The sequence below is a fragment of the Macaca thibetana genome, chromosome 6 (assembly GCF_024542745.1).
Source record: "Macaca thibetana thibetana isolate TM-01 chromosome 6, ASM2454274v1, whole genome shotgun sequence".
NCBI classification, from domain to species: Eukaryota; Metazoa; Chordata; class Mammalia; order Primates; family Cercopithecidae; genus Macaca; species Macaca thibetana.
The window spans coordinates 142,255,156-142,266,866 of record NC_065583.1 but is presented as its reverse complement, the minus strand read 5'-3'; the positions used below and the strand labels follow the sequence as shown (position 1 = coordinate 142,266,866).

The following is an 11,711-nucleotide window of genomic DNA, read 5'->3' as shown; positions in this document are numbered from 1 at the left end:
TGGATGCAGCTGGAAACCATCATTCTCAGCAAACTATCACAAGAAAAGAAAACCAAATACTGTATTTTCTCACTCATAGGTGAGAATTGAACAATGAGATCACTTGGACACAGGAAGGGGAGCATCACACACCGGGTCCTATTGTGGGGAGAGGGTGGGGGGGAGGGATAGCATTAGGAGATACACCTAATGTAAATGAGGAATTAATGGGTGCAGCACACCAACATGGCACATGTATATATATGTAGCAAACCTGCACGTTGCGCACATGTATCCAAGAACTTGAAGTATAATAAAATAATAATAATAATAAAAGGATGGAAACAAAAAAAAAAGAAAAGAAAAGGACTCACGAGTGGGATATGTCATTTAACCTTCCAAAAGAACTCAAGATGGAGAACCCAAGTACATTTTTGGAAAAATTCTAGATTTTCAGTTGGTGCTGGCTCAATTCTAGTGTTTGGATCACAGACATTTGCATTCCATCTCCAGGATTTCCCCCATACCACCCTTAACTCTCTCCACCTGTGTTTTTCCAGTGCCACAGCACGCAGTCTTACTTCTCTGTCCTCCTCAAAGCCCACACAAATAAAGCCCTCTTTAAGATCATCCTACTGGCAACTAACTTTCCATCTCTCTGTATTAAGACTTCTAGAATTTGCCTTTAGCTCCAAACACTTTGAACTCAGGACAAATGAATTTTATTTTAGGGCCTCAAAGACCAATTAAAGAAAGAAGTATGCAAATTAAATGACATATATTCTTGTCCAGTCACCGAAGATTTCTTTTCCTATTTATCTTCTCTGGTAATAAAGGGTGAAACTGCCATCTCAGCCCCAAACTAGCTTCAACACTGGTCTGCAGCACACCACTCTACTTTCCTCTTTAGGCTCAAATTTCAATCTTTAAAGTCTCAATGTAGTATAAGAGAGTTAAAAAAAAGACTGGAAATCAGATAGTCTGTTTTCTGGTTCTGACTCACTCTGTCCTTGGGAAAGTTACTACCATGTATGTTAAAGTATATGACCTTTGAGTGGTGGTTTCCCAGCTATGCTTCAAGTAATCTGTAGACTTGCTGAGATCATCATTTCCCACCATGTGATAAAAATTCAAGTTGTCTAAGGAATATTTGTTTTAGCTGTTTTCTACTGATTTGAAAAAAGTTTGAAAAGCACTTATTTTACAAATGAGGGACCAGTGTTCCAATGAGGTAAAGTGATTTATTGAAGCTCGCATAGCTGGTAGCTGCTCAGTGCAGAAACAAGACCAGAATATGTATCCACATTCTCATTCTCTATAGTTTTTTCTTTTCTATTGCACTATTTTGTTCTGCTTCACCTTAGGATGAAATCCATTTTAGTCAATCTCAAGTTATATTGCAACCATTTCAGAGAAGCATAATCATCATTACATATAAAGAGCCCATTTGATCATTGCTATTTTAATTCTTTCCAAATTAAATTTTCTGTTTGGTTTTGCTGGCATATAGAAACACTTTTTCCTATAATAAACTTGTGTAGATAAATCATACCAAATTCATTTATTAATTCTAATGTTTGTAGATCCTTTTGAATTTTCTACATACACAATCACATTGTCTACAAATAACATTTCTTAAATAGTTACCAATAAATATTCTATAATCAAAAACTAAGAATCTATACATTCCTAAGGGAGGCAGCAATTTTAAGTAATTAATCTAAAGGATTCTTTAAAATTGAGAGATTTCTATGCAGTAGCAATAGCTACTACAGTAACCCTTGACTTGAAAACTCACTGAAAATTCAAGACTCTGTGTAACATCCAACACCCAGGGTTTCAGGGTTACTGCTGATTGGTGTAATCATTTGCAAAGTTCAAGTTCCAGAGAACATTTATTTTGACAACACTCTAGGTGTTGCTAGGCCTCTGGGATATGACAGCATTACCTTGTGTTAGCTAGCAATAAGAAAAGAAGCTTTGTTTGGATTAACATATATACCCTCTTCATTGTGCATATCTATTTTTTCCTAAATAATTTACAGGTTAGGTCGGAGGACACCACAAACTCTCCTTAAACGTGAGTAATATGATGATTTCATTTTCAATCTTAATATTTCAAAATTGTTAATCATGTTTCCAACAAAATTACCATTCATAAAAATACATAACTCAGACTATAACCATTTCTTTGTCTTTCTTTTTTATAATCGCTTTGCTTAAATCTGAAAAGAATCAGAGGTCATGTTTTTTAAACAAATGTCATTCCAGAGGACATTTGAGATCAAGTTTCTCTAGGAGTTAAATTAGTTAAAAGTAAAGCAAACATACTCTTTAGCCAAGGTCAGTCATGCACCTGGACTACCCAGCTTACCTTGGCTATAGTAAATATCCTTTCTTGAGCCTCTGGGCATGCACAAAAACAAAAAAAGTAAGAAGAAATAAGAAATTTAGTACGTGTAAATGGAGATGTCAAGCAAGAATCTATAGTTGGGGATAAACTAGAGCATCCTCTGAAATCTGTTGGGTAAGATATGCTGAACTGCCTTGCAGACAAATGGTTCATGTGAGTGAAATACATTAGTAGGTGACAGGTTAGAATAAGATGGGCTTCATTTTAATTGAAATTCTCTAAATGCTCATAAAGCTATCATCAATGGTTCAATGGGATCACTGATTTTTGGAAAACTCAAGAGAGTATGGCAACTATGAGAAAAATGCAGAATTTCTGCTCTTCTACCATGGCACTGAATTGGAAGACTTTTTCCTATCTTCCTCTATTCACTGAACATTCTTTTATTCTGTGTTTGTATGGAAATTGTATAGTAATGGGTAAAATGCCTGCATGTAATTTTAGATACCACCAAAATGCCTGGAGATGTGGAAATTAATAAATAAGAAACCATATGATACGATATGCTAAGTCACCATAACAAAAAAGTTCAGAGAAGTAATTATTTTCATTTGAATAAAAATTGTTGCTGGGCATGGTGGCTTGTAATCCCACCACTTTGGGAGGCTGAGGCAGGTGGATCACGAGGTCAGGAGTTCCAGACCAGCCTGGCCAAAGTGGTGAAACCCCAAGTCCACTAAAAATACAAAAAATAGCTGGGCATGGTGGCAGGTGCCTGTAATCCCAGCTACTTGAGAGGCTGAGTCAGAGAATTGCTTGAACCCAGGAGGCTGAGGTTGCAGTGAGCTGAGATCACGCCATTGTGCTCCAGCCTGGGTGACAGAACAAAACTCTGTCTCAAAAAAATAAATAAATAAAAATAAAATTGTTTTAACATAAAACAGTTTTTCTTCCTAACAATAGAATATTAAAAAAGAAAAGCTACCAATTAGCTCTTTCATTAGTACCTCGTCAAATAAATTTTAATGTTTCCATCTTATATCAGGCTCTATATTGCCTCAAAACAGTTACAGCTTAAAGAGAGATCAGAATATTTTATAAGGGTTCTGTTTTTGCAGTTTTTGATGATAATTGGAATAAAACTCACCCATACATTTCAAGCTTTTGGAAGTTAAAACATAGTGTCTGCTGAGAACTGAGAACTAGTAATCTCTTGCAATTTAACTTCTCCAAATTATTTACATGAAAATTTCACAAGAGGCTTTAAGAATTTGTTTTGTCTAGAATTGAGAGAAATATTCTGGAAGATATCTGTCTCATCCAACATCTAAAAAGAAAAAAAAAATTAGACAAAAAAGTATCTATTTAGTTTTTCTTGCTGAAAAGATCCCTGTATGAGAAGATTCCAATTTTGGCAGTGGGAAGCAAGGGTGAAGGGTATAGGGAGGTGGTTTCTCTACTCTATCTAGTGGTTGAAAGGAAAGCTTCACATTATTTGGGAGCCTCAGCTCCCAAGGGCCCTGAAGCCAGTGAAACACCACCCAATCTTGAACTCAGGTTGGATGTTTGGGACTCACATCATATGTCTGATCAAAACCTAAATTCTATCTGGCTATTCCTGTCCCAATACCGTGTGATTCTCTGTTGCTGTGGAAAACCAGGAAATGCGAGTTACTTACGGGTGAACTAGAATCACCTTGCAAGTGGAGTGGGAAAAAAAGCCCCTCATTTTTTTTTATTATACTTTAAGTTCTAGGGTACATGTGCAGGTTTGTTACATATGTATACATGTACCATGTTGGTAGGCTTCACCCATTAATTCGTCATTTACATTAGGTATATCACCTAATGCTATCCTTCCCCCTTTCCCCCACCCCACGACAGGCCCCAGTGTGTGATGTTCCCCGCCCTGTGTCCAAGTGTTCTCATTGTTCAGTTCCCACCTATGAGTGAGAACATGCGGTGTTTGGTTTTCTATCCTTGCGATAGTTTGCTCAGAATAATGGTTTCCAGCTCCATCCTTTTTTTTTTGGCTGCATAGTATTCCATGGTGTATGTGTGCCACATTTTCTTAATCCAGTCTATCATTGATGGACATTTGGGTTGGTACCACATCTTTGCTATTGTGAATAGAGCCGCAATAAACATATGTGTGCATTTGTCATTATAGGAGCATGATTTATAATCTGTTGGGTATATACCCAGTTATGGGATGACTGGGTCAAATGCTACTTCTAGTTCTAGATCCTTGAGGAATCGCCACACTGTTTTCCACAATGGCTGAACTAGTTTACAGTTCCACCAACAGTGTAAAAGTGCTCCCATTTCTCCACATCTTGTTCAGCACCTGTTATTTCCTGACTTTCTAATGATTGCCATTCTAACTGGTGTGAGATGGTGTCTCATTGTGGTTTTGATTTTTGTTTCTCTGATGGCCAGTGGTGATGACCATTTTTTCATGTGTCTGCTGGGTGCATAAATGTCTTCTTTTGAGAAGTGTCTGTTCAGATACTTGCCCAATTTTTGAAGGAGTTGTTTGATTTTTTCTTGTAAATTTGTTTAAGTTCTTTGTAGATTCTAGATATTAGATAATCTTTGTCAGTTGGGTAGATTGTAAAAATTTTCTCCCATCCTGCAGGTTGCCTGTTCACTCTGATGGTAGTTTCAATTGCTGTTCAGAAGCTCTTTAGTTTAATTAGATTCCATTTGTCAATTTTGGTTTTTGTTGCCATTGCTTTTGGTGTTTAAGTCATGAAGTCCTTGCCCATGCCTATGGCCTGAATGGTATTGCCTAGGTTTTCTTCTAGGAGTTTTATGGTTTTAGGGCTAACATTTAAGTCTTTAATCCATCTTGAATTAATTTTTGTATAAGGTGTAAGGAAGGGATCCAGTTTCAGCTTTCTACATATGGCTAGCCAGTTTTCCCAACACCATTTATTAAATGGGGAATCCTTTCCCCATTTCTTGTTTTTGTCAGGTTTGTCAACGATAAGATGGTTGTAGATGTGTGATATTATTTCTGAGGGCTCTGTTCTGTTCCATTGGTCTATATCTCTGTTTTGGTACCAGTACCATGCTGTTTTGGTTGCTGTAGCCTTGTAGCATAGTTTGAAGTCAGGTAGTGTGATGGCTCCAGCTTTGTTCTTTTGGCTTAGGATTGTCTTGGCAATATGGGCTCTTTTTTGGTTGCATATGAACTTTAAAGTAGTTTTTTCCCAATTCTGTGAAGAAAGTCATTGGTAGCTTGATAGGGATGGCATTGAATCTATGAATCACCTTGGGCAGTATGGCCATTTTCACAATATTGATTCTTCCTATCCATGAGCATGGCATATTCTTCGATTTGTTTGTGTCTTCTTTTATTTCATTGAACAGTGGTTTGTAGTTCTCCTTGAAGAGGTCCTTCACATCCCTTGTCAGTTGGATTCCTAGGTATTTTATTCTCTTTGAAGCAATTGTGAATGGGAGTTCACTCATGATTTGGCTCTCTGTTTGTCTGTTATTGGTGTATAGGGATGCTTGTGATTTTTGCATATTGATTTTGTATCCTGAGACTTTGCTGAAGTTGTTTCTCCGCTTAAGGAGATTTTGGGCTGAGACGATGGGGTTTTCTAAACATCCAATCATGTCATCTGCAACCAGGGACAATTTGTTTTCCTCATTTCCTAGTTGAATACCCTTTATTTCTTTTTCCTGCTTCATTGCCCTGGCCAGCACTTCCAACACTATGTTGAATAAGAGTGGTTGGAGAGGGCATCCCTGTCTTATGCCAGTTTTCAAAAGGAATGCTTCCAGTTTCTGCCCATTCAGTATGATATTGGGTGTGGGTTTGTCATAAATAGCTCTTATTATTTTGAGATACGTCCCATCAATACCTAGTTTATTGAGCGTTTTTAGCATGAAGGACTGTTGAATTTTGTTGATGGCCTTTTCTGCATCTATTGAGATAATCACGTGGTTTTTGTCTTTGGTTCGGTTTACATATTGGATTGCATTTATTGATTTGCATATGTTGAACCAACCTTGCATCCCAGGGGTAAAGTCAACTTGATCATGGTGGATAAGCTTTTTGATGTGCTACTGGATTCAGTTTGCCAGTATTTTATTGAGGATTTTTGTATCAATGTTCATGAGGGATATTGGTCTAAAATTCTCTTTTTTTGTTGTTTCTCTGCTGGACTTTGGTATCAGGATGATGTTGGCCTCATAAAATGAGTTAGGAAGGATTCCCTCTTTTTCTATTGATTGGCATGGTTTTAGAAGGAATGGTGCCAACTCCTCTTTGTACCTCTGGTAGAATTTGGCTCTGAATCCTTCTGGTCCTGGACTTTTCTTGGTTGTTAAGCTATTAATTATTGCCTCAATTTCAGAGTCTGTTATTGATCTATTCAGGGATTCAACTTCTTCCTGGTTTAGTCTTGGGAGGGTGTATGTGTCCAGGAATTTATCCATTTCATCTAGATTTTCTAGTTCATTTGCATAGAGTTATTTAAAGTATTATCTGATGGTAGTTTGTATATCTGTGGGATCAGTGGTGATATTCCCTTTATCATTTTTTACTGCGTCTGTTTGATTCTTCTCTCTTTTCTTCTTTATTGTTCTTGCCAGCAGTCTATCAGTTTTGTTGATTTTTCAAAACACCAGCTCCTGGATTCTTTGATTTTTTGAAGGGTTTTTTGTTCTGTCTCCTTCAGTTCTGTTCTGATCTTAGTTATTTCTTGCCTTCTGCCAGTTTTTGAATGTGTTTGCTCTTGCTTCTCTAGTTCTTTTAATTGTGATGCTAGGGTGTCAAGTTTAGATCTTTCCTGCTTTCTCTTGTGGGCATTTAGTGCTATAAATTTCCCTCTACACACTGCTTTAAATATGTCCCAGAGATTCTGGTATGTTGTGTCTTTGTTCTCATTGGTTTCAAAGAATATCTTTATTTCTGCCTTCATTTCTTTGTGTACCCAGTAGTCATTCAGGAGCAGGTTGTTCAGTTTCCATGTAGTTGAGCGGTTTTGAGTGAGTTTCTTAATCCTGAGTTCTAGTTTGATGGCACTGTGGTCTGAGAGACGGTTTGTTATAATTTCTGTTCTTTTACATTTGCTGAGGAGTGCTTTACTTCCAACTATGTGGTCAATTTTGGAATAAGTGTGATGTGGTGCTGAGAAGAATCTATATTTTGTTGATTTCGGATGGAGAGTTCTGTAGATGTATATTAGGTCTGCTTAGTGCAGAGCTGAGTTCAATTCCTGGATATCCTTGTTTACTTTCTGTCTTGTTGATCTGTCGAATGTTGACAGTGGGGTGTTAAAGTCTCCAATTATTGTGTGGGAGTCTACATCTCTTTGTGGATCTCTAAGGACTTGCTTTATGCATCTGGGTGCTCCTGTATTGGGTGCATACATATTTAGGATAGTTAGCTCCTCTTGTTGAATTGATCCCTTTACCATTATGTAATGGCCTTCTTTGTCTCTTTGGATCTTTGTTAGCTTAAAGTCTGTTTTATCAGAGACTAGGATTGCTACCCCTGCTTTTTTGTTTTCCATTTGCTTGGTAGATCTTCCTCCCTTCCTTTATTTTGAGCCTATGTGCGTCTCTGCAAGTGAGATGAGTCTCTTGAATACAGCAAACTGATGGGTCTTGACTCTATCCAATTTACCAGTCTGTGTCTTTTAATTGGAGCATTTAGCCCATTTACATTTAAGGTTAATATTATGTGTGAATTTGATCCTGTCATTATGATGTTAGCTGGTTATTTTGCCCATTAGTTGATGCAGTTTCTTCCTAGCATCAATGGTCTTTAAAATTTGTCATGCTCTTGCAGTGGCTGATTCCGGTTGTTCCTTTCCATGTTTAGTGCTTCCTTCAGGAGCTCTTGTAAGGCAGGCATGGTGTTGACAAAAATCTCTCAGCATTTGCTTGTCTCTGAAATATTTTATTTCTCCTTCACTTATGAAGCTTAGTTTGGCTGGATATGAAATTCTGGGTTGAAAATTCTTTTCTTTAAGAATGTTGAATATTGGCCCCTACTCTCTTCTGGCTTGTATAGCTTCTGCTGAGACATCCGCTGTTAGTCTGATGGGCTTCCTTTTGTAAGTAACCTGACCTTTCTCTCTGGCTGCCATTAAAATTTTTTCCTTCATTTCAACTTTGGTCAATTTGAGAATTATGTGTCTTGGGGTTGCTCTTCTTGAGGAATATCTTTGTGGCATTCTCTGTATTTCCTGAATTTGAACGTTGGCCTGCCTTGGTAGGTTGGGGAAGTTCTCCTGGGTAATATCCCGCAGAGTGTTTTCCAACTTGGTTCCATTCTCCCTCAGGTACACCAATCAGACATAGATTTGGTCTTTTCACATAGTCCCATATTTCTTGTAGGCTTTGTTCATTTCTTTTTACTCTTTTTTCTCTAAACTTCTCTTCTTGCTTCATTTCATTCATTTGATCTTCAATCACTGAAACCCTTTTTTCCACTTGATCGAATCAGCTGTTGAAGCTTGTGCATGCATCACGTAGTTCTCGTGCCATGGTTTTCAGCTCCATCAGGTCATTTAAGGTCTTCTCTATGCTGTTTATTCTAGTTAGCCATTCGTCTAATCTTTTTTCAAGGTTTTTAGCGATGGGTTCAAACATCCTCCTTTAGCTCAGAGAAGTTTGTTATTACCAATCATCTGAAGCCTTCGACTCTCAACTCGTCAAAGTCATTCCCCATCCAGCTTTGTTCCATTGATGGTGAGGAGCTGCATTCCTTTGGAGGAGCAGAAGTGCTCTGATTTTTAGAATTCTCAGCTTTTCTGCTCTGGTTTCTCCCCATCTTCATGGTTTTATCTACCTTTGGTTGTTGATGGTGGTGATGTACAGATGGGGTTTTGGTGTGGATGTCCTTTCTGTTTGTTAGTTTTCCTCCTAACAGTTAGGACCCTCAGCTGCAGGTCTGTTGGAGTTTGCTGGATGTCCACTCCAGACCCTGTTTGCCTGGGTATCACCAGTGGAGGCTTTAGAACTGCACATATTGCAGAACAGCAAATGTTGCTGCCTGATTGTTCCTCTGGAAGCTTCGTCTCAGAGGGGCACCTGGCTGTATGAGGTGTCCATCGGCCCCTACTGGGAGGTGGTGTCTCCCAGTTAGGCTACTCGGGGGTCAGGGACCCACTTGAGGAGGCAGTCTGTCCATTCTCAGATCTCAAACTCCATGCTGGGAGAACCACTACTCTCTTCAAAACTGTCAGACAGGGACGTTTAATTCTGCAGAAGTTTCTGCTGCTTTTTGTTCAGTTAAGCCCTGCTCCCAGAGGTGGAGTCTACACAGGCAGGCAGGCCTCCTTAAGCTGAGGTGGGCTCCACTCAGTTTGAGCTTCCCAGACACTTTGTTTTCCTACTCAAGCTTCAGCAATGGTGGACGCCCCTCCTTCAGCCTCACTGCTGCCTTGCAGTTCGATCTCAGACTGCTGTGCTAGCGGTGAGCAAGGCTCCATGGGTGTGGGATCCTCTGAGCCAGGCATGGGATATAATCTCCTGGTGTGCCATTAGCTAAGACCATTGGAAAAGTGCAGTATTAGGGTGGGAGTGTCCCAATTTTCCAGGTACCATCTCTCACGGCTTCCCTTGGTTAGGAAAGGGAATTCCCCAACCCCTTGCACTTCCCGGGTGAGGCAATGCCCTGCCCTGCTTCAGCTCACACTCCGTGGACTTCACCCACTGTCTGACAAGCCCCAGTGAGATGAACCTGGTACCTCAGTTGGAAATGCAAAAATTACCTGTCTTCTGTGTCACTCATGCTGGGCGCTGTAGACTGGAGCTGTTCCTATTCAGCCATCTTGAATAATGCCCAAAAGCCCCTCATTTTTATGACTGAAATAGTCTAGGGCTATAGCAGCATATCTATGAGTTGGAGTAAAAAACTTGGGTAAAAAGCATAGGTAGTATTTTCAATTTCTGTCTACCCTCCCAGACAGTGATAAAGGCTTCTATTTCTTTGTGTCTCATTCAATGCCTAGCAGCACACAATGAATACTCAAATACGTGTTCATTCCATCTTAAATTGAAAGACATATTCAGCCATATGTCAATGGATTTGGTTGCTTTTATTCTGACATTTTTCTTTGAGCTTGTAGAAGAGTTTAAAAAGCTTACTGATTTATTAACAAGAAATACCTTAGTTTCTGAACATACTGAAGAAACAATTTTTATATCTGATCTCAAGCTCTTGGCTTAAACCAAGATTTATCAAATGATGAACCCCATTTATTTTTACCGAGATATCCTTTCATCAAAACTAAGAAACATAAACTAACCACACACGAATATAATCAGAAACTCATCCTCTGAGACATGAGAGAGCCATATTTTAGCAGGGCAATTTGGAAATATCTATTAAAAATATGTGACCAACAGCTACTATTAAATCTGTAACATTCTTAAAGTTATTACTAATTTGAAAAGCTAGTATTTATTGAGTAATGATTCTATGCCAATAATTGTTCTAAGCATTTTACATGAACCTTCTTACTTAATCCTAACAAAAGCTTTATGAGGTAGGTATTACTCTTATTTTATAGATAGTGAAACTGAGACAGAAAAATTAGGTGAATGGTATTTGACTCTTTAAAGTAAAAGTTACTACTTTATTAATTACAGCAGAATTATTGACATATACATATATAATCATGTTGCATGTTTCATTAGGGATATAACGATCAAACTGGAAATAACGGGGAGTGGGTATGGTTTTGCAAGTAACTCATGGATCTTCAAGACCATAAATGGGAACCACTGGTCAAAGATTTTTCTGTTCAACCTCTTGTGGTCTGAGTGGTGGAGCTCCAGGCATCTTGATGCTCCAGTAACACAGTACTTAGGATTGTTAGAAACTCAGTGAAGGGCTACACCTCGTTCAAGAACCAGGGTTCATGAGCTCCTACTTGACCTGCAGCCTCAACACTATTGCACTGCCTTGAGCCTCATTTTATCTCCATAAAATGAAGGAGTTTGACTTGGAGGTTTCAAAGACCCTTTCCAGCTCTTATTTCTCTGGCTCTATATGGAGTCAGTGAACATTCTCTTTAGCAGGTTTCCAGCATGTCAGGAAATGAAAAAGAGCATCCAGAAGAATGATCCAAACTTCTTTCCCAGTCCCAGAAAAGTAGGAACAGCTGAAATGTACTTGAAGCTATTGCCCACACAAAAGGAGCAGGTGTTTTGAGAAGGATAAGATTGTGTAAGCCTAAAATACTTTTTGGAATGAAATGGATTACAAATACATGCTACATACTTTGTCTTGTAGCCTATCACTAACCGTTTGAAGAAACTTACTAGTACTGTAGGTTGTGCCTATGGCAATCTCCACACTAAAAATCTTTAAAAATAGGATTTGTACTCATGAGCATGTGAATCTGTA

General features: G+C 38.6%; 1 protein-coding gene across 3 annotated transcripts in view; it reads left to right on the top strand.

Moving 5' to 3' along the window:
* The first annotated feature begins 1,873 nt into the window (after positions 1 to 1,873).
* C6 (complement C6) overlaps positions 1,874 to 11,711 on the top strand; it is a 77,233-nt gene continuing 67,395 nt past the window's right edge. The window contains exon 1 of one of the 3 annotated variants that reach the window (XM_050793436.1): positions 1,874 to 2,059. Coding sequence is in view for 1 of the 3 variants with exons in the window: in XM_050793434.1 (XP_050649391.1) it covers positions 2,392 to 2,410 (19 nt within the window). In the remaining 2 variants the exon portion in view is untranslated. The other 2 variants (XM_050793434.1, XM_050793437.1) reach the window with 2 other exon arrangements.